This window comes from Artemia franciscana, chromosome 10 (assembly GCF_032884065.1).
Source record: "Artemia franciscana chromosome 10, ASM3288406v1, whole genome shotgun sequence".
Lineage (NCBI taxonomy): Eukaryota > Metazoa > Arthropoda > Branchiopoda > Anostraca > Artemiidae > Artemia > Artemia franciscana.
In genome coordinates, this window is record NC_088872.1 from 14,521,653 (window position 1) to 14,545,781 (window position 24,129).

Sequence of the window (24,129 nt, forward strand, 5' to 3'; positions counted from 1 at the left end):
TGAAAATTTGTTTGAAGAAGTCACTAGATGGTTAGAATAAACAGGACTCAGAACAAGAGGATCTAAAGAAAAAAAAGATTATACATTACATTAGTTTAAAAAAGTAGAATTTATTTTGGAATTTGTGATCAAATAACTTAAATTTTTTACATCAGCAACCTTTAGTATTATTTAATATGTAAAATTACGGCTAGTAGGCTAGTAGACGAAAATATGAAAGGGAAGAAAAAATAACAAGAAGAATAGTGTCATCTTCCGCGATAGCTTATTTGTGATCAGGTAAATTTGAAAATATTACTTTTTAAATTCTAAATCCAGAGTTTTAAAATCTTTTATTGCACAAACATTTTATTATTTTCCTCTGCTTTCTTCGGCCGTCTTAAACCAAGAATTGTTTGTTTAGTATTTCGATTTAAATTATTTGTTTAGGTTTAGTATTCTGCTTCTTTTAGAAGCAAAAGTATATTCTTTTCACTACAGATGAATAGTTTCTTAATTATGTTCATTTTACCATTTGATATTTCATTCCAAGGAAAGAATTCATATTTTGGACACTTTTTAGTATGCTATACATTCTTTGAAAATTTTTCAAGATTTTTGGTATTTTTCATTTGCCCTAATAACATCTTGAATTTTTTACAGCCCCTTTCTTTGTGCTAGTTTTAGCGGCAGACAAGTCTCTTTTCCCGTTCTTTTGAAAAATTAAATTAAAATCGGACAGCAGTGTGGGGATAGTAATCGGATTCGTTCATTTCGGCTAGCTGGTTCCCATAGAAACAACATTACTCGGCTTTACAGATTTAATGGGAATTTTGATTGCTTAGCTGCTGAAAAGTTCGATTTTATCCCAGAAACGGGAATTAAGAACTTACTCCTTCTACTGTGTTTGGAAAATAACGAAAGATATAGGCTATTCTAAAAAGAAAGAAGTTTACAAACGGAAATAAGTTTCTTGTTTTTTTTATTTTGTATAGTTTGTACGAGCATAGCCAGGAGATAAAGAGCCATGACACCATTTTGAAGCCTAAAAATTTGTTATGTATGTTTAAAGAAATAGAGATTTTAGGAAAAACATAATTTACAGGAGATTCTGTTGATGATTTAGGTCCTTTTCCGAATTAACCCTAAAATGACAAAATTCTTTCTTGTTTTCATCTAGAAACTCTCTATTTATTTGAATTTCAGGGATGTTCTTGTTTATTTTTCTCCCAACCCTCCCCCCCCCCAATGCCTGAACACAACCCTAAGATTCATACCAGTTTTACTGATTTTTTCTTCTTCTTCAAATTAGCATTACAAAGCAACTGGTGATGCGAAATAAATGAAATAAAGAATGCAAACCAACAAAATTAAAAAAAAAGACAAATAAGGATAAAAAATTAGCCCAGGGCCGTATGCATACATTGGGGGGAGGATACTTTTAAATATGCTGGAAGCAGTACTAGAAATCAAATAAATGGAAAATTTGTGAGGCAGGAATTTGGTGTTATAATACTTTGTTCAGAATAAAGCCTAAACTGGACGGTCACTGAGTTTATTTGCGATCATGTATCTCTCCCCCCAGAAAAAATTCGTGGTGACGCCCATGGCAGTCAATATGCCTCTATTCAATAAGAACTGGGTGTTCTCTGGGTTCGCCTTAGGGTCATTTTTTTCTATTTTCCCCGAAATGATTTTTAAAAAAAGTTTCCAGAAATAGAAGTTTTTCAAAGAAAAGTAAAAAGCCATATTAAAACAAAACGAGTAGAAACATATTCCTATAATAATTCAAACACAAAAAAATAGTATCAATGAATAAATGAAACCCAAGAAAAGCGAAGACTGAAATATCGTCGAATATGAAGATAAAAGATATAGATGGCCTTTAAAAGGTTTGGAGTTTACCACAAACTCCTGTATATGGTAATTTCTGTGTGTGGTAATTTGCTTGACCATTTATTTTTATTGCTCTTCGGTTTAGGATATTCTTTTTCATCTATTGCACCGTCTATTATCTTTATATTTGATATAATTACGTATTTTAAGCTATGTTCGTTTTTGGTTTCATTTATCTGAAACCCAATTTCCCAAGGATGAAATTGGTCCTTCTCTGCTCCACTCTCTAAGTTGAAATTCTAAATCTAAGCACCTCCTTCCGAAAAAAGACTCTCTTAAACTTTCAACTTTATTCTCCAACTCATTTTCAAGATAGTGCAAATACGCTATTTCCATAACCTGGTACTACATAGTGTCTTATGATTTACCCTGCTGTTTAACTGTGCAAACGTTATAAATTCCGTAGGAGCTTGTAGTTCAATAACGTTTATTGGGTCAGAATAAACTGTTTAATCACTTCCCCCTCCCAAAACACAAAATTTTGTCCTTTTGACAAAAATACGCCATATTGGTAACATGGCGGTACATTGTGTCTTTTGATACAACTTGGTACTGCTTAACTGTGCATAGATTATAAGTCCCATAGGAGCTTATAGTGCAAACGATTTGATGGATCAAAGACAAATAATGGCTTAACCATTTCTACCTCCCTCAAAAATAAAATTTAAAATCCCTTTCATTACCTTCTCCTTCCTTCTTCCCTTCCCGAACAGTACCTGAAAGTTTCAACTTCATCCTCCAAACCGTGCCAAGATATTGTAGATATGCTCTTTCGACCTGTTGTTTGATCTAGACACAAATAGTGTCTTTTGATTCCCCTGGCCCGACCTGAAAGTGTCAATTTGATACCCACCCACTTCCGATACATTGCAGATAGTTTAGAAACTCGGGTGCAAATACCGTAATTTTATTATTACATTTTATTAACTCGCTTTTTTATTAACTCATTTTTATCAACTATTATTTTTGTACTTTTGTCACAAAAATTTGTGGAATTATCGAACAATATTTCCACCACTTCTGAATGTTCAGTAGCATCCAAATTTTGTCAGTATATGCACTTTCGATGGCAGTGCAGTAATACAACATCAAAATGGTCCCGTCTTGTATATTCCCGCTTGTATGAATAAAATAATATGAACGGGTGACTGGGCACAGCTAATTTACAAAACAAACATAATTATACAAGACTTGATACCGCAGCGGTAAGATCACTTGAGTAGTGGCCTATCTTTGAGTTTAAAGGCAGCCATAGGGGGTATATTGTCGAAGCTACTAGCCTGGTAAAGTCGTTATTACGCACACCTGGGTCTTACGTAATGCTATAGTAGGTTTATTTGTTATGAAATGGTATAGTACCCCTGATTGTTACTTAATAGAGGAATTTTTGTTTACTTATGCAAATGTTTTCTTCAAGATTTCTTTGCTTGTTACGTAATGGGACTTGTTACAGTTCAGGATCCACTAGTCAAGGGGGGAAGATCCGGCTGTAAACAAATGATTATGGTCCAATATTTACATAGGAAGATGATGTAATTTCATGTGACTTATTTGGTTCCGGTAGACCTTTGCAATCCAGTAAAAAGTAGTTTTGAAGGTCAGTGATAGATGACATGTTAGATCTTACGATTCACTCACTTCAGTATTGAAAAAGAGCTCAGTGTGTCAACATCCATTATATTATTCTTAACATATTCTTAGGTAATATATGCTTTTACCCTATTGAATATTGAAGGCACTGGCAATGGCAAAATGAAACCTAGAGTGCCTAATGCAGCAGTAGCAATTACAGGGAGTTTTTGGCTAACCTTAAAATTTGACGAGATGTTTGCACGATGTGTAATTTAATTGAGCGAATTCAAGTCGGAAAAATAGTTGTGCTCTGCAGCAGAAGTCGCTTTGATGATATGGCTTTGAAGATACTGGCTACTACGATCATAAACCTACTGACTTTTACTTGGCTGTTACAGAAAGTGATTCATCATATGAGAAAATTGTGTTTGATATTGCTGCAAATAAGCATATTGAAATACGTGAATTTTATAAAATGAATCAAAATTGTATTATTGACTTTAAAGGAGATATAATAAAAATGAAGTTACTTTATATTTTAGAAAGTGAGACGGTTACTTTACATGCCAAGATGAGTACAAGCCGAATTCTAACGAGCGGCAGCCACTCATCACTATCGATGGCTACCTATAGGCGGAGAAGAAATTTAAAAAATGAAGGCTCTTGTTTACATACAAGTTTTATTAATAAACGAATTCACAATTACTTTTAAAGCATTTCACGTTTAGGGCACTGAAATTTATATTATGCGGTTAGAGAAGAGTATTTTCAGCTAGAAAGCCGTTCAGTCGAGGATTGTCTACATAAATTCTGAGAAATTCACTTTAAATATGTCCGCAACATCGAAACCTAAAATATAATTGTGCATGAAAACCACAGCTTTTAGTTGGTAAATCTTGTACTCGTAAATGATCTTGAATAATATGTTTTCCATTTTGTCGAGAAGGTTTTCGATATAAGGCCTGCCGAATGCATACGGTAGGCCAAGAGGGTCGAAAAATTCAATATTTTTCGCTGGTTGAAATATGAACAGCCAATGTCCAGTCTTTGTTGTTGATGGACTACGATTAACAATGATAAGGGTATTGTTAACCCTTTGAATAGGGTCAAGGAATTCTGAAGGTTTGCAATACGATTTTTATTTGGACATGCAGGGCTCCAAATTGAATACATTGATTATTTGATTTGTCTTTATTTTGTCAAGTATAATAGAACTCTGCCATCAGGGTAATTTCCCACCGGGTTTCGAATTGATACGAGATTAAGGCTATACTCTCCTCCGACGGCTCAGCAAAAGTACATTCTAAACGTACTTTGCCTGTTCAGACAATACTCATATCTTGAGTACCAGACAAATTCAATGCAATGATACCATGATTTTTTGTAAACATTTCATCGGTTATACCATTTTCAAATAGTTGTGAATCTCAATCTAGGGATTGCATTGTCAATTCATATGGGGTCCAAGAGGATTTATCGAAGGATATATTGTACAGTGAAATTCAATTTACTTTATATATAAGAGATAAAAGTCTAAACATTTCAAATTTGTGTGGTAAATTTATCCATAATCCAATTGCACTAGCACTTTTTATAAAGACCGAAGCAAGTTTTGAAGGGATTTCACCATTGATAAATGATGAATTGGTGTAGTTCCGTGAACCCGTAGCAATATGTCGTTGATTCGCGATTATATGCGGAACGAGTTTGATATTTTTTCTACTAGCTCTTAAATTTTTAATTGCCAAAGCAGCAGAGCTCATAACTTGTTGTTTTTGTACATGGAGTACTGCCGAGGTGATAGAGACTGTTACGCCAGGTGCAACGACAACTAAGTTTTGCAAATTAAAATTGGACGGAGCAAGTTGTAGCTTTATATCAATATTAACATTGGGAGGTAACCACTGAGGTATATTAAATATTTCATGATTTGTTTCCTCAAACCAAGTGTAAATCTTTAGTGGTCACTTCTCTAAGTAAATTGGTAATATCAGTGTCCTTTCTATTTTCATATCCAATAGCTAAACCTCTCAATTGCTTATAGTAAATTGGAGTCATCAACATGAATTTATATAACTTGCATAGTTTTAAGATTATTGCTTGTACTCACCAATGTTTCATTTATGTAGACACTTAGTGGTCTAAACAAATTGTGTAGTATACAATTTTTATAGGTTAATCCCTCGGCTGCACTTGGTTTTTCATTGTTAGATTTTTTGACAATCACATGCAAATCTATAAATTTGTAACTCAAATCTGTGAAATAGTCTTCGCTGAAATAAATTTGAAAATGAACGTTTTCAGAGAGCGCTTGTTGTGGATAAAATTGTTCAGAGTAACCATGATTTAAAACCAAGAACATCTTTCAGATTATCGCTTAGATGAACCATTTCATTCTCGATGGGATAGATAATGTAAACCCTACCCTGTTCCGCTGAATAGCTAAAGTGCAATACATCATTCTTACGAGCAGAGATTTTTCTATTAATTGCAAGACACAAATCACTCTACTATCCAATTCTTTGTGTTTTAGGGTGAGATTCGGTTATATATAAGAGTTAATTGATTTTACCCATTCCTCTTTCTCATCATACACTGTCGAATCGTTTGGTCTAGTTTCTATGTCATATGTACGATCTCTTTTCGGTGTATCATATGTATTTTTAAGAATACAATCAACAAAAGCAACTTCATCCTTTCCATCGAATTTGATAGTGGGGGAGGGTTTTGTTTAAAAATCGCTTGTTATATTCAAACCATCATAGAGGTGGTCAGAGACATTGGACATGAACGTCACATAGAAATCAATAGGCATTGTGAACGTCTTCAGTAGCTATCCGAGAATAAAAATCAGAATTGTATCCTAACGAACAAAAAAACAACTGTTTCTTACCTCTTCGAGTTTGTTGAACTTCTGAACCTGTTTTTCAAGAAGGGCTCGAATTTTGTCCACATAGTTTTGGACTGTGTTCACTCGATCCGCATGAATACTACCACTTGTACGATTATTAAAAGGGTCTCCAAACTCAGCTGTAAAGACTAACTATTGCGCAGGGCAGAATAAACTCTAAAAAACGCTAAGTAAAACTCCGGTAAAACAGGGAGTGAGCCAGCACTACTCTGCGCTACTTCCCCTTTATCATTGTTACTGTAAGGGATGGGTACTGTGTTTTACAGTATCCCCTCGACCTCGCTAGGTGGTGGTTGCTCTAATAGATGGTCTAAAAATTCCTCATCGATTCCTCATGAAAGTGTCTAAATCCAAAATTGGGGGAAGGTACACTAACATGGCTCACCCCCACAATAAAATCTCCCTCAAGTTCACTTTCCATGGGACCCGTCCATAGATTGTCACTAAATTGTGATGGTGGCGACAATATGTTGTCGACATAGTCCCCTTATTTTGACGATACTGTTGGTATGTGAACCTAAAAAATAATAAGAGCTTTTTAGCCAAATGAAATACTTTTGATTCCATCCTGAAAAAGAATCTATGTTACTACTACTACCAAAACTCACTGCAGCACCAAGCCGCTTGAGGCCAAAACAGCTACGCACGCTTCTCCTCCTGCTCAATCGGTTCAGAGCCTCCCTTTTTACCCCCTATCAAAAAGTTCCCATTTCCTTTAAATTTTTCTTTATTACAACCTCCACCCTAGACGAGGACAACCTGCTTTCCCTTTGGCCCTAGACGGCTGGCCGAAAAGGATAAGCTTCGGCTGTCTGTCATTCTTCATCCGCAGAACGTGTCCTAACCATGTCAATCTTTTTTTCATTATAGCCTTTATGTGTGGATTTAACCTCACTTTTTATACAGCTTACTGTTTGAAATAAGATCATTCAGCCGGGGACCCAGAACAATCGGTAGGCAATTCCTCTGAAAAATATCTAGTAAATCTTCATCTGCTTTTCGGAGCGTCCATGATTTTTAGCCATATTTGACCACTGTCGTCACCGTACCTTGCAATATTCTAATATTGGTTTTGCAGACTTATCTTCCTATTCTTCCAATCTTTTTTTAATTGTGGAAAACACCCTGAGTCTTGGCTGTTCTACTTTTAACTTCTTCACTGCTCCCACCTTCTTTACTAATAATACTACCAAGGTAAGTGAAGCTGCCCACCTGATCAATCTTTTTGTTACCCAACGTGACCTTTTCATCTTCACTTAGTCCTAGTCTTAGTGGCTTAGTCATCTTAATATTAATTTTCAACCCTATTCTAGCACCCCAAAGTCGCAAAACCCCTAAAAGTTCATTCATTTTGCTCACACTTTCATCTAGGATGCTTAGATCATCAGTAAAATCTGATTCCAGGATATTTTTTTCCTCCCCATTTTATTCCGTTGTCTCCCATTGCCGTTCCTGTGCTCCTTAAGACAAAGTCAATCAAAATGATGCATATAAAGGGGGATAGAACTCAACCCTGCTTAACTCTTGATTTAATACAAAACCAGTTGTAAACTCATTTCCTACCTTAACCGCAGCAGTATTTTGTCTGGTATACCATATATGAGGCTGAAAGAGAATATACTATTAGTCTGAAAATTTCTTGAGAGGGCAAACGACCCATTCGGTCTTTAAGAAACCCCACTACCACTTAAAGGTATGAAGGACCAGAAAGTATTTCATACATGGGGGCAAAGTTGCCTTTCGGGTATTAAACCCCCCATTTTACTAGTTAAAGGTTAAGCGACCAAAAATTACTCCATAAAAGTGGGTAAGTTGGCCCCTTTACGCTTCAGCTATTACAGTCCCCTCCATGGAAATTATAAGTCTTAAAAATTTTACTTATAGAGGGAGTGGTAGTGTCCATTTGTGGTGCTACAAGAAAATCAGTGAGCAGATCGTCTATTATATGATCAAAATCATCAATGGGAGCCTGAAAAAAGAATAAAAATTGTTATCCCATTGAAACTTTTATTATACTAAGCTATAAAAAGAATACATCATTAAGACCCAGGGTTCTTGCCCCTTGAGTTGACGTAAATATTTTCTTTAAAAAATGTGTTATTTTCACTGTGAGGAAAAAATCTATTGGGTCATGCCCTCAAATCCCTCTCTCCGAATTAGGCCCCCTTTCAAGAGTAGAACGCTACTAATTCTGGTGAAAATCTATTTTTTTCAGGGCCAGGGGGCTCTCAACAGCAGCATCGAACTAAGAGACTGTGTTTAAAAGTCTTTAACTTTAGGCGAGTCTTGGACCCTCAATGTTCTAACAGACTGACAAATTTATCCCGTGTAAAAATTCTGTTTTTACCGTTAAAGCATATAATAAGCCCGGACAATAGCCTCAAATCCCCCTCTTTGAACAAGGTCCCCTTTAAACAGTGAAACGCTACTTATTGCGGTGAAAACCTATTTCTTTGAGGGCCAGGGAGCTTTCAACAGCAGCATCAAACTAAGAGACTTTGTGTTTAATAGTCTGTAACTTTAGGTGAGTCTTGGACCCTCAATGTTCTAGCAGACTGCCAAATGTATCTCGCGTACAAATTTTGTTTTTACCGCTAAAGCATATAATAAGCCCTCAAGCTTTTTAAGAAATATGTCCATAGAAATATTTGATGATTTAAGAAAGTGGGGAATTTAGTTTTTATGAAAGGATGGATATGGCTAAAATACATCTTATTTTTATAGAAATATGTGAGAATTTAAGAAACATGGAATTTAGTTTTCAGAAAAAAAACTCACCCCTATTGCTCCCCCACTTACCTCGACGAGCCTCCAAAAAATGCGGTAATGATAAGAGACTATGGGGGCAAACATTAGCAAATGATGCGTAACTCCTATATTATAAGCGGGATTTAACCATTAATAGCGTTTGTTTTCACTAGCTTCTTGCACTAATGCTTGTTTTTGTCTTCCTTAAATATTCTAAATAATAAACGTCAACTTGGCAAGTATTTAGAATGAAAAACATTTTCTGTCGAATAAAAATCCACATTTTCTTTCGCAAATAATATTTTTACGTTCAGTCTATCCCTAACGTTTATCCATAAATACAGGGCATAGATATAAGGCGTCCTTACATAACTATTCACGTAAAAATTCAATTTGATAAAACCTTCAAATTGAAATGTATATGCCGGCAATTTTCCATACAATTGCAGATGTTAAAAACGACCCTTTTTAGGCAATTAATTAGCAACTAATAACTTACGCTCGGCCTATGCCCCCTTTCCTGAATAAACATCCCATTTTTCATATGAAAAAGAAAATAGTAATCATAACCTCCTCCACCCTTCTCAAAAATCAAAGATATAGTGTAAATATAACATGCTTTTTGTACATCATTTTACGAAAAAATTTAACTTTCTAAAAGCATCTGTTAAAAAGAAAGCCTTTTCTTCCGATTAGTTAATCCTATGCCAATTAATCCCTGTTTTCCGTACAATGGCAGATATTAAAAATAAGCCTTTTTGGTAATAAACTAGCGTCCGATCTAATCCTCTACCTGACGGTAGTATAATTAATGTTTAGCGTAAATACCTGTTTATGCCATGTTTATCCAGCTGATGGGCTAAGTTTCAATGCGATTTAATATGGGATATGTATTTTGCGAGAAAATTAAATTAATTTATCGGTTATGGAGCTATACAATGGTGGGAGGGGTAAGGTTTTTACTTGCTAATTTTTTATTGAAAAATATATCAATTTTAATTTAAGCATAATCTCGCTCTTATTTTTGGGAGGAGAGGGTATCTATAATGCACATAGAGGCTTACCTGTTGGTATCTTTGGGTCATATCCTTTTTAAAATTTCTGGGTGTACGTTCGATATCTAATATAAGACTGATAAAGTTCCCCCTCTAGCAGTGGGTTGTATAGTCCCTAGAGAACAAAAGAATATTACCCGGTTCCGCTAGAAAAATACTAACTTTCGTATAGCGGGAATCCCTTTTTCCTGAAAAATGAATACAGGATCACGTAACGCCTCACATTTTGTTCCTGGAAATAGCGGGAAATTCCTTTGTCTGCCAGCGTGAATGAGAAAAAAGGCCATGTGTGTAACGAACAAAAATATGATCAATTTAGTCTATGTTCCCTACTTGATTGGGCCCTTTTTTTCCGTACTGCCTAAGGTTTTTAAACAACCAAAAAACTATGATGTAAGGTCTAAGTTTGCACCTTGATTTGGTGGGCCGTGAAGTTTTTTTCCTATTTTTCATGGGTTTTTAAACATGTAACATAACAACCAAATGAATCATGAAGACAGCATTTGCAAAAGTAAACAAACATTCCTCTATTACATAAAATCATCTGTACTATACCATTGCATAAGAAACAAGACCCAGTTGTGCGTAATAATGACTTTAGGGGCTATTAGCTCCAATAGTATACCCCCTATAGCTGCCGTTAAATCTGAAGAGAGATCACTACTCACTTGCCTGTGGCTGTGGTAACTTGATACATTTTTGTCTCTGAGAAGACTAGAGACTTCTCAGTCATAGAGAAGACTAAAAAGTCGAAAACAATAGGTATGAGCTTTTTTTAAACTCGTTTTCAAAATAGACTTAAAAGATTTTTTTCATCTTGAACATAACTGAAAACAACGGCGCAATAATTATGTTATGTAAAGCACAATCTGTTCTATGTCTCTTATTTTCACTTAAGATACTCAGGATTGAAAATTGTTTTCTAATTTTTAGTCCAGTTTGAAAACGAGTTTTTTTAACATTTATTTACTCAGGTACCTGTGTCGTTTCCAGACTGTTTTGCACTTCTTGTGCGCTGGGAATCTTGGCCTAACGAATGATCCTAGAGAGATTTTCTGCTAATGACCTATTCCGTGGACATGTCTGTAGGGTGTATGTTAACCCAGAAGACTAAGCTTTCAAGCTTTTCAATGTTTCTGGACAAAAGGACCATCTTAAAACTTGTGTTCAATATCACTTTACTTAAGGGAAGAAAAGGCCACAGGGTGGAGGTTAGTTGCCCTCAAATCATTTTTAGTCCTTAAAAAGTGCATTATAAATTTCAATTTACAATCTAAGGAGCTCCCTCCCAAATTTCTATGACCAACCTTTCATGGGAAGGGGCTTGGAAATTTTATTTCACCCGTTTTTGGGGAAACCAATTTTTTTCTCCATTGAGATTCCCTTAGCCTAAGAAATTTAGGATAATAGCATCTAGAATATGTCCTGTAAAATTCCTGCTAAAAAAAAAATGCTTCGCTGTTTGTCGCAACTGATAAATCAGAAGAGTACTCAGACAAACCAATGACTTTTAAAGACAATAACAAAATAAATACGATTGATATAATACATAAACCACAATAATAATAACACATAGATTGAACGTTATATTTTTCCTTATCCAAAGGAAAACTGCTTCACGAATGGTTTTTAAGCCCGAAATATCCTGATTTTTGCCAGTGCCAACTGGTTTTTGCTGAGTTACCAAAGAAACGACCTCAGATCGTCCTTAAGGTAACGACCCTCTCCTCCATCGACAGACATAATTCTCTCTTTTTTTTCTTTGAATATAAAGGATTAGAAACATCAAATTCACACCCCTGCATGGAAGAATCCTGTTTTTTTTAGAAACAAAAGCTTTTGTTGTCGGAACTGTCTGTATGTTCACTATAAAAGGGAAAAAGTTTCTTTGGAATATTAGAGGCGAAAGAATGAGTTTAATATGAAACCTAAACGACCGTGAAGGAAAACTTTAAGAGAACCGCTTAAATCTGCATTTTATTGCTTTTCAAAGGTAATATTCTAAAAATGAAAAAGAAGGGCTTCCGTGCTGCATCTTCGCCTGTGATAAAAATCCGTCTTGTCCTAATGGAAGCACATTTTATATTTGATTAATAGCTCATTTCTTTCAGTTTAATTTTAATGCTACGCTGGATGTGAAACAGATGCATTAAATGTAGATGGTGATCTAGGTTGTAGATGATTAAATATTTTAAAATAAAGATGATCTACTTCTCTCCGAGAGGTTTGTAGGGTTGAGATGTATAAAGAGATCTTTGAAATAAGGGTACATTCTACATTACCTTGAGATACTTAATTTCGAAACAAAGATTTTCGACAATTGTGATTTTGATGGTATATTTTTTTCGATTTAACGTCATTCTGGAGATTTCAGGCTCTTTTCTTAATTCTCAAATTTGTTTCAGTTACTGCAAATTATCATTCTATTAGATCTAAATAATAGTTGCTATTCCTGAGTCAGCGTCTATTGGAGGATGTTTCTCACTAGGCAATTTCTTAAAAAATTGACATTGCTATGGGCCGTGGATCTGTTTTACTAGTTTGCTGCTACCGCTACAATCTCAAGAAGGTCTTTTTGATCAAGGAGGCACACTCGTGCCTCTATAAAGAGGCGACACACGACAATGTTAAGCGATCTTCGGTTCCAGTGGTCGCAGAGGGATGGGGAGGGATGCATTTCGTAGCCCGAGCTCCAACTAAGAAACCTGCAAAATTTCATCCCCCTCCAATATTTCCTTCATGGAGAAAATCTGGCCGAAAGTTTCGACCCGTCAACCCCAGCCCCCTTTAACGTTGTCCGATCGGGCTGAAATTCACAAGTTAAGGTCCCCTAGGGCCCAGGAGCTTATCCGCGAAATTTCAGCTTGATCTGATAACTCCTTCCCTGTTTTCCAGAAACCACGCATAGCCACTTAAAATTCATTTACTTTTTTTTCCTAGACGCCTACAGGTCACATCCGACATCGGATCTGGGTGTACGAAGACTCATTCGATGCGGAATTCTCCGAGTAATTTTCCTGGAAAGTTTCGTAGGAAAATCTTAACCCCCCGAAAGTTTCGACCCTGCAACCCCCCCCCCTTTTTAACGTTGTCCGATCGGGCTGAAATTCACAAGTTAAGGTCCCCTACGGCCCAGGAGCTTATCCGCGAAATTTCAGCTCGATCCGATAACTCCTTCCCTGTTTTCCAGAAACCACGCATTAGCTATTTAATTAACGGATTTCTCTCCATAAGAGCCCATGTTAATTTGAAATTTTTAAAAGTTATTGAGAAGTTATATTTACACACATGCAAGTTATTAGCTCAGTTGGTAGAGCGTGAGACATTTAATCCTCGTGTCAAGGGTTCAAGTCCCTTACGGGCGGTTTTTTTTCACAACATCAAAAAAATTTTGATAACACCTGGACAGCTTATCATTTGAGAGATAACAGAATATTAGCTTCTTATGAGCAAAAGAAACATTTCGGTCATTCTATCTATTTTTTTCTATTTTATACAATGATTTAAAAGCGGGGGGGGGGCGGCAGCCACCCAAGTTCCTCTCCTAATTCCTGTACGAGGAGTACAGGAATTATTAAATTACATCCACCATGGATTGTAGAAAAACGTACAGAAATAATATGAAAAAACTTCGTTTTCTTAAAGAGTTAAAGAGGCTGCGTCCCAAAGTCGAACCTTAAAACGTACAGGAATTAGAAGAGGCAGTTGGGGGGCTGCCGCCCCCCAAACCCCCAGCTTTTAAAGACTCTTTTGTACAGGTTTTTTTTTGTGGGGGGACTTCATTGTTACTATTTACTAGTTTCGGCGCAATGGTTCTCCTGTCCTCTTGTGTTTAACATTTTTCGAAGTTATTCCATTATTCATTCATTTCAATTTTTTGTTAATTAAAAGAGGGCCTTTCCGAAGCCAAGAGCGGGGGGTTAGCAAAAAAACAAAAAACCTGTACAAAAGAGTCTTTAAAAGCTGGGGGTTTTGGGGGCGGCAGCCCCCCAACTGCCTCTTCTAATTCCTGTACATTTTAAGGTTCGACTTTGGGACGCAGCCTCTTTAACTCTTTAAGAAAACGAAGTTTTTTTCATATTATCAGGAATAAGCTTGATTGATTCATTGACCTTCATGATTAGGAAAAATGCGAAAAAAAGCTATGTATATTAGTTACCATGCCTGCAGAGAGGTAGCTGCAAACTAGAAGAAGGATTTCTTCTTCTGAGAATGGTAGAAGTGTCCCGCCTCTGAGAAAACTATGGTCCAAGGTTGCACTTTATGTTTTTGGGTCCCCCTCCATCTTCGGAAAATCAGTTCTATCACACTTGTATTCTAAATGGAGACAGAGAGGGGGGGGGGATTTTGTTAGTTATCCTGGAGGGTGCCTTTTTTGAAGAATCATAGTTGCAAAGTTAGGATTTCAACGGAACTCGTTTTTCTGTTTCCCAAAATGTTGAACCAGAAAAAAGAGTGTCCACTCACTTTCCATGTGCTTCTATAAGTAGACTGATCTTATTAAATATCCTGGACTGATTAATAATTTAGACCAATCGAAATTTCTCATTTGGAGGCTCAGGCCGTTGCACTCTTCCTTAATTAGCTTATCTTTAACCTATTTTTTCAGGGTGCTGGGACGTGGTTCAATGTTTGTTTTTTCATCGATGCAATTTGAAAAGTTGACTGGACTTGCACCACTAGCACTTGGTGAAAGGTCACTCCTTGATCTTGGTGCAGGTGATGGAGCAGTAACTGATGTAATGAGGCCCTATTTTTCCAGAATAGATGTCACTGAAGTATCTTGGCCCATGCAGAGGGTGCTCAGAAGTAAAGGCTTTAGGTAGTAGTGGTAAATCATTATATCTTCTAAAAATGACGGCTCACAGAGCCACCTTGTAAACAAGAAATTGTTGTCTAGAGGCGGTTATGCTGAAAATCTTCTGTTTTTCAGAATTGAATTATAAATGTTGTGTTACAAACATAAAATCCAGGATGGCACGTTCAAAATCGCAATAAGGCACAGGCACAAATGGACCCTTCCCTCTAAATTTTCTCTGGCGCCCTCGTTCCTTGTTTTTTCTGTTTTTCTCTTTGAAAATAAATTAGTCAATTTGGTCAATTATTGGCACCCTTGTCACATCGCGCCCCTCTCAGATTTTGCTCTAAGTCCGCCCCTGTGCTGGATGTTGATGCATTTTCTGCAAATAATTTCTACTCCGCTTTATCTAAGGGAATACAGTAATTTTTTTCATAGATGTTTTGTAAAAGTCAGTGTTTTAGCTTCAAACTCATAAACTCAGATTCTGAGAAACCAAGATGAAAATTTTTAATTTACCTCCTTTTTATAAGTTTCGGCAAACCACGTTTATGCGACGAATTGTCTTATCATTTACTATATATTTTTTGAGGGTTATACTGTTTAGCCCATTACTTTTTTTTTCTTATGTTACTTTTCAATCTAAACCACAAATCGAAAATTGAAATAAGTTTCATCAGCTTAAAATGAATTGAAAAAGCGGAATTAAATTGACAAAAATTGGGTTTTTATGTTTCCATGATTTTGAATCGATTGAGATTCTAAATAGTTAACGTTTAACTCCGGAGTTGTTTCCTTTTTGTAGTTTCAAAAACTTCAGAGAGTACAAAATGGCAACTGTATACAAAAAAAAATACAGTTAGCCCAAAGTATTAGCCTATATACAGTGATTCCATAAGCATTTGTTACAGCATAATGTTCATATTTTTTATATTTTATTGTTATTCATGATTTTTATCATACAGCGCTTCCAATAATTTCTAACTCGACCAAAATACAAATTATAGGTTGTATGTGTTTCCATGTATCTTTTGAGACAACGTTTTTTGCGGGGAGGGGGGAGTACTACAACCCATTTTTGAGACAATATTTGAAAGCAGAGCAGGGCGTAAGCAAAGCAAAGGTTCTCAGGCCAAAGAGCTCCTCCGTAATATTCTTATTCCTAAATATTATTTTGTATTGCCCTGTACTTCCCCTGTTTCTTATGGTCTTTTGTCTAAAATAGATTCCTGTGTATGTGCCTGCTACACCGATTCCCTCTAGAATAATATTATAAGTTTGCTACAACCCACCGAATTTGATTATAATATTAGAAAAATATACTATTAGCATGATTTTATGACGTCATAATACGCAAACGATAAAACAAATGCGGTTTTTCGTAAAAAAAACTCGAATCGACTCTTGAAAAGGGCTCTAGAATTTTCAACTTCCAGTTGAGTGAGCCCTCTTCCGAGTTTCTACGATCGCTCCCTCTATACGGCTGGAACAAGAAAAAAAGAATACATAGAGGTCACATTGCTCTTCCTGAAGTGCCAGGTGAAGTGGGGACCTTGATAAGTGGATAGAGGGTACTTGATTATGTTTTAATTTATTACACACTTGCTACTCGCTAAAAATAAAGAAATAATAACTTCTTCGTTTATGGGATAGGTTTCCTCCACTTATTCTATTCTTATTCTTGAATAAACGTTTATTTAAGCAAAATTAAAACAGAAGAAATATATATATGAAGACTCCCTTAAGTAATTAGCATTATTTCCTCATTAGTACCCTTCGCGCATTCAGGAAAGCCGGGAAAATACAACGCCCTTGAATTAGGGGCAAGGAAGGTCTTCTATATCAACAGGTTCATCAACTTAAGTATTTAAAAGCTGCTTGGGGATCCATCCCTAATTAGGAAATTACCGGGGAAACCGAGGGATACGCCCAATTAAAAATTACCCACAGTCAGGGATACGAAGATATTATCTCAGCGCTTAGGGCGAGGCATTAGCAGAATGGGACATCTGAGTGGGTTTTTAATATCGCCCAAATGATTTAGTTATCCCAGGGATACTAATGAGAACAATCAAAAAATGAGATATTACAACCTAATGAGATAAGGCCCCCAGGTGAAAGCATGATTAGGAAAAAATTCCCTGTTGAGTGAAATAATCAAAAACAAAATGTGTAACAAAAGTGAAGGATAAAGGAAATAGTATGGGAAAGAGTTATCTCCTGTAGAATATTGTCTAATGATAAATAATATGTGATAGAAGAAAATGATTAGGAAAGAATTCCTTGCTGAGTGAAATAACCTTGCTGACTGATGGTAAGACAATATGTGGTCTGGTAAAAAAGGGAGGAAGGTGAGGAAACCTTTCAGCTGTATTCAATTGTTTATCACAACGTTGTAAAAATTATAAAGATAAATCAATTGTTGAATAACGCTTATTGCTTATCAATTTTTGGCAAACAGGTTATATTCAAGGAAGAATATCAGTAGCTAAACAACAGTATCTCAGTAAGTTTTGTAATGCTGAAGTACGAACAGCACCAAAATAAAATTGTTTAGCCCCCCCTTCCCCCTTGGGGCGGTTATGGGTTAATTCATATCTAAAAATTGTTTTTTAATTTTTTTGGGGTTGTTTCAAAATTATGAGTTTTATGGTAGTGCAACATTTTTCTCAGTGTTGCCATCATGACTGTGAAAATAAATAAGCAGAACAAACATTACCAATACAATGTTGATTTACAACGACCACAAAACCTTCAAAAAGAAAGCTTTACCTGCTTAAGCTTTTCGGTGCCACGTGTTTTTAGCTTATTTTTGGCTTTTTTTTCAGAGATGTTTTTTTTCAATTTGGCGTCCACTGCTACCAAAAACTGCATTACTACATGTGAAAACTTGATTTTTTTTTTTTTACTGAATTCTAAATTCTTCCTGATTAAATATATATATATATATATATATATATATATATATATATATATATATATATATATATATATATATATATATATATATATATATATATATATATATATATATATATATATATATATATATATACATATATATATATGGTTGTTTAAGTTTCCAATTGCCAATTCAAACAGTCAGATATCTTTTTCACTATCCTTGGTACTTTTATGGTCAAAGGAAGCTGCTTAATAGAAAAACGAGGTCTACTCACAAAATTATTTACATTTATTCAATTTAAAAAACAACAACAACAACTAAAGGACCCATTTTTTATTATACAAATTTGAAAACTGAACTATTAAGCGATTACTTAACATCGTATCCGTTCAAAATAAGACAAATCTTTAATTTTGTGCCAGATTATTATTTAATTAATGCTTATTAATGTGACAGCGTATAGAAATTTTAACTTTGTACTGCGTATTCGTCATTATTTCTATCAAATTAATTTACGATTAAGATAGATATTATTAACAGATAAACAGTGGTCATTATGATTTGGTAGTATGTTCTAGTTTTAAAGACTAATAAAAATATCCTTATAAAAACATGTAGGGTATACTGAAAAGAGATTACATTTTTGGCGAAAACGAAACCACAGGAAGAATTTCCTGATATATAAATTTGGAACTTGGATTACCAAAATACCAAGGACAATGACAGTGAAATTTCCTTTTGTTAATTGGTTAAGTGGAAGCTTGCAGAATCATATAAGTTGTCAAAATTTTCTTATGGATAATTTCTTGTGGAAAAGATCTGCGTATGCAGGTACGCAGTATTGATAGTGGCAGGCGTCAAATTAAAGAGAAAAAGTAAATGATAATTAAAGAGAAATTAAATTAAAAAATCAAATTAAAGAGAAAGTACATAGGATTAAGCAAAAAAATTAATTAAACCACATGGAACCAAACAGCTCAAGAAAGCGAAGTTTTTCTTTGGAAATTCAGTTTTCTGTGGGTATCAACAGATTGCTAAATGTTTGAGTCTTTATGGACAAAAAGAATTGTCAAATGTAATTAATTAGTTTTCCTTATCTATTTTCAGTGTGGTAGTACTGTCGGAAATATGGTATTGCCTTAAAAACCTCATAATTTTTTAACAACCAAAAGTAAAATCTTAGCAAACTTCAGTTTTCAGGTACGAATAGATCTAAATATTTTATTCCCTCAATGTCCTATACATTTTTTTGCCCTAATTGGACTATGTATTTATTTTGACATCCTTGGTATTTTAAGTGTTTCTTAACATCGTCACGGTTCAAATAAAGACACATCCGATGAGGGTGGGCCAGCTTGCTACTTAAGTATTCTTATGATTTGGTTACTTAGAACAAAGGCCATACCCAGGGGGTGGGGGTTAGGGTGTCTGAACCCCCGTCTCGAAGTCTTTTTCTGACTCATAAAAAACGTAACAAAAATGAATATGAACCAATTTTTGATGCTTTTTTAGAATTTATGTAACCCTCCCCCCGAAAAAGTTCTTTGTAAACCCTGCCCCCTCCCCCTCATGCTAGATTGATTTAAAAGGAAATCAGAGGCTTAATGCCGGTCGGGATTTAAAATAAGAGCTCTGAGACACGAGGTCCTTCTAAATATCAAAATTCATTAAAATCCTATCGCTCACTTGTAAGTTAAAAATACCTCATTTTTTCTAGTTTTTCCTCTCTCTTGAGCCCCACCCCCCCCCCCCCGCCCCAAATGGTCAAATTGGGGAAAACGACTTTATCATGTCAATATATGCGGGTCCCTGATACGCCTACCAACTTTCATCGTCCTTGCACGTCCAGAAGCACCGAACTCGTCAAAGCATTGGACCCCCCCCCTCCTAACTCCCCAAAGAGAGTGGATCCAGTCCGTTTACATCAATCACCTATCTATGACATTTGCTTATACTTCCCACCAAGTTTCATCCAGATCTCTCAATTCTAAGTGATTTCCAAGATTTCTGGCTTCCCCCTCCAACTTCCCCCAATCTCAACAGACTTGGTCGGGACTTGAAATAAGAGCTCTGAGACATGAGTTCCTTCTAAATATCAAATATCATTAAGATCCGGTCACCCGTTCATAAGTTAAAAAAGCCTAAATTTTTCTAATTTTTCCGAGTTAACACCCCCCCTCGACTCCCCTGAAGAGAGTGGATTCAGTCAGGTTATGTCAATCGCGTATCTAGGACTTGTCCTTCTTCTTCCCACCAAGTTTCATCCCGATCTCTCCACTGAAAGCGTTTTCCAAGATTTCTCGTTTTCCCCTCCAACTCCTCCCAGTATTACCGGATACGGTCGGGATTTAAAATAAGAGCTCTGAGACACGAGGTCCTTCTAATTATCGAATTTCATTAAGATCCGATCACCCATTCGTAAGTTAAAATTACCTCATTTTTTTCAATTTTTCCTCTCCTTCCAGCCCCTCAGATGGTTGATCCGGGGAAGCGACTGTTATCAAGTCAATTTGTGCAGGTCCTTGACACGCCTACGAATTTTCATCGTCCTGGCACGTCCAGAAGCACCGAACTTGCAAAAGCGCTGGAAATCCCCCCCAACATCCCCAAAGAGAGCGGATCGGTCCAGTTATGTCAATTACGTATCTAGAACTTGTGCTTATTCTTCCCACCAAGTTTTATCCCTATCTCTCCGCTCTAAGTGTTTTCCAAGATTTCTGTTTCCCCCTTCTATCCCCCTATGTCCCTGGATCCGAGTCGAATTGAAAATTAAGCATCTGAGACGTAAGATTTTTCTATGTATCAAGTTTCATTAAGATCCGATCGATCATTCGTAAGATAAAGATACCCCAATTTTCATGTTTTCCAAGATTTCTGGTTTCCCCCTCCAACCCCCCCAGTGTCACCGGATCTGGTCGGGATTTATAATAAGAGCTCTGAAGCAAGAGATCCTTCTTTATATTAAATTTCAAGTTCTGACCACTCATTCGTAAGTTAAAAATGCCTCATTTTTTCTAATTTGTCCGATTTAACCCTCCCCCCTCAACTCCCCCAAAGAGAGCCAATCCGGTCTGGTTATGTCAATCACGTATCTAGGACTTGTGCATATTCTTCCCACCAAGTATCATCACGATCTCTCCCCTCTAAGCGTTTTCCAAGATTTCCGGTTTCCTCCTCCGATTCCCCCAAGGTCAGGATTTAAAATAAGAGGTCTGAGTTACGAGGTCCTTCTAATGATCAAATTTCATTAAGATTCAATCACTCGCTCGTAAGTTAAAAATACCTCATTTTTCCTAATTTTTCCGAATTAACCGGCCCCCCTCTCCCCCGCAGATGGTCGAATCGGGGAAAAGACTATTTTTAATTTAATCTGGTCTAGTTCCTGATACGCCTGCCAAATTTCATCGTCCTAACTTATCTGGAAGTACTCAAACTAGCAAATTCGGGACCGACCGACAGAAATTGCGATCGTTATGTCACTTGGTAAATACCAAGTGCCATAAAAATGCTGGATATGGCCCTGCCTAGAACTATTCATTTAATCCTGCCTGGTGCTCCACATGTTCCTTAAAGGGTTGCATGTCATGCATCCATGTGTGGCAAAAACGTGCAGGTGGAAAACACTGATTTACTGTTTAGTGTTTGAACACTACCCGTTTTAAAGAAAGGAAAAAACAGAAGTTTAAAACTTGACTTACCCTGAAGCTTATTTCGAAAACCATTTTTATTTTAACTTCTGTAGTATCAACTTTGTCTCTATTGAGAGATTGTTAAACATAGGTGAATGATGGGGTGCCAATTAACAAAAATATAGGGGCAAGGATTTGAATAGTCTTTTTTGTAACATTAAAACAAAGGTATTTTTCCAAAAAAGCTAGTCCAAAGGGGGGGGGGCGTTTTTTAAACGAAAATTTCAAACAAAGGTTTTTTTTTCAAAATCAAAATGAACAATTGCCCCCCCCCCCAATTTTTACCCCTGGTTAATGAATAAGAAACCCAGTATCTAACTGGGGTGGAATGAATGTAAAATATGTAGCAGTGGATATTTCTGCGCATCGTGTCCTCAACCCCCATCTAAGAAAATTGGTCGAAGTATGCCCTCTTTGGCCTAATGATTAAGAAAGGTGACTTTTGTCTTTTTAGTGGAGATTTTTAGCTTCAACGTAAACTTTATTTCACCAATACTTGTCGTGAAAAATAGAAATAGCATGCAATTTCGCTACCACAGCTTGTTGCATAAATTTGATACGGATTCTTAAGGAGTATAGAAAGGACTAAGTAGATTGTGCGGATCTCGCCCTTCGCTCTTCCTGGTTAAAATGTGAGTTGCTCTTGATCACTCTTTTCTAGCATTATCTGTAATATGGAATATATGCTAACAGGTTTTCCTTGCTTCCGTCAAATCGCTGACACTGCAAACTGGGTGCAAGTGATTTTATGCTCATAATTGATTTTTAAAAAGAAACTTTATTTTTTTTTATTTGTTTACTTTCAGAAGTAGCTTCTTCATTTTGCAAACATTAAATCTTCTTTTATGCGTCTTTTTCTTTTCTTTCTTCCCCTAATTTGAGTGTATTTTAACATTTCTTCAGTAACATCCTAACATTTCTTTAGTGTCTTTTAGTATATTTCTTCATTTCTATTCTTTTTTCCAGTACATGTACCTATGCTTTTCCCATGGAAGTAACTAATTTAAAATGGTAAATAGTAGTTTTCATTTATTAATATTTTTTTATTAAAAATTTTTTATGGGATTTTTTTTTCACTAGACAAGTTTTCTATAGTAATCATGTCCTAGTTTCTGTCTGTATTATGATTGGGACAAATAAACGGCTTTTTTTTTCATTATAAAAGAGAGTTGGGTGTTTAGAAATTGCTATTACCCCTCCCCAAAGCCCAAGTTCCTCCCACCAAGTAGCGTTTTAATTACTGCTCTGACGCGGAGTGTTATGAATTCTTTTTTATTTCTTTTATCTAGTGTGGTTGACGTCAATTCCTGGGCAGATCGAAAATACGATTTTATTTCTGTTCTTAACCTTTTGGATCGTTGCGAGAAGCCATTGACTCTATTAAACGATGTCAAGCGTTCCTTAAAGTCAAGAGGTGGTGTTATCATTGCTTTAGTTTGGCCTTTCAGACCTTATGTTGAAAGTGGTGAGTTATATTAGACGTTCATGTTTTCTTTCAATGGGACAAAGGGTATTCATTAAGTTAGGCAAGGGTACTGAAAGAGGGGGGAAAGTTTTCACTTCTAGGGTTCTCACTGTAGATATAAAGTTTGGCAGTTCGGATAGTTTTGGAGAGGTGACAAATCCCTCTACAATTCCAAATCATATTTAGTTGCTTCTATTATCCAAAATACTGCAAATTACTAGACTCATAATAATGCTGAAATTGACTTAGGAAATCGGTAACAGGTGGAGTTTCTCGTGGATGGCAAGCACAATTATAAAAATTATAAAAAATACTGCATTAAGAAAAGATGCAAGGAGATCGTTGAATACACCATAATTTCGTATCTAGTAATATGAGGTCTAATTTCGTAACAATTAAGGATTTTACAGGAATTCATATCATTACATGGTGTCTTTGCAGTTCACTTAGGAGGAAAAGCTGGAATATACTTGGGAAAAGGGATGGGGGCTCAGGTTCCAGTGGGCTCAAGGCTAAAAACGCACCTAAAAGAAAAATTACTAAAATATGAAAGTACACCTAACCAGAATGATTCATGTAGACTGACTCAACAATATACCAGAACGTCCGCTGAGTAATTCCAGTTATTTTCTGAATTTTCTTAGGCGTCTAACTATCTTCAAGTTCGATTTCAGTTTTGCTCTTAAATGTCTTTCTTGACCAAGTTGACGCTATCATTGCTGCAGTCCAGGAAGAAAAAGTTAAATATAGTTCTGGCAACCAGACTGATGGACCCAGTCCATTGAGTACTAGACTATACTTTGAATTTCTATCACTAGGTACTAGTACATTTTGTAGAAGTTGACATTCGTGCCCAGATATAAACCTGGATGGATCTGACAAAGCTGGTTACGAAAGTGTCAGATAATTGGGGATAAACGGTGAAGCCGAAGGATACCAAAGGCACCATAAATACGAGGCAGTGGCAGCCCGGTTAAGTGGATGAATAAACACCCCAGGATCCAGTTGCTAGGCTCAGAGGTTCTACTTCTGTGAAATGAGGAGTGGCATCTCGTTGTATGATCTCTTATATAAGATTTAGGTTTGACGAGGCCAATAAAAAATATTACCT

At 36.0% G+C, this 24,129-nt stretch overlaps 1 protein-coding gene across 2 annotated transcripts in view; it reads left to right on the forward strand.

Moving 5' to 3' along the window:
- LOC136031819 (protein-L-histidine N-pros-methyltransferase-like) overlaps positions 1–24,129 on the forward strand; it is a 125,140-nt gene that overhangs the window by 89,792 nt on the left and 11,219 nt on the right. For both annotated transcript variants that reach the window (XM_065711638.1, XM_065711639.1), the window contains exons 4-5: positions 14,771–14,983; positions 22,843–23,018. In XM_065711638.1, the coding sequence (XP_065567710.1) occupies positions 14,771–14,983; positions 22,843–23,018 (389 nt within the window). The remainder of the gene's footprint in view (positions 1–14,770; positions 14,984–22,842; positions 23,019–24,129) is intronic.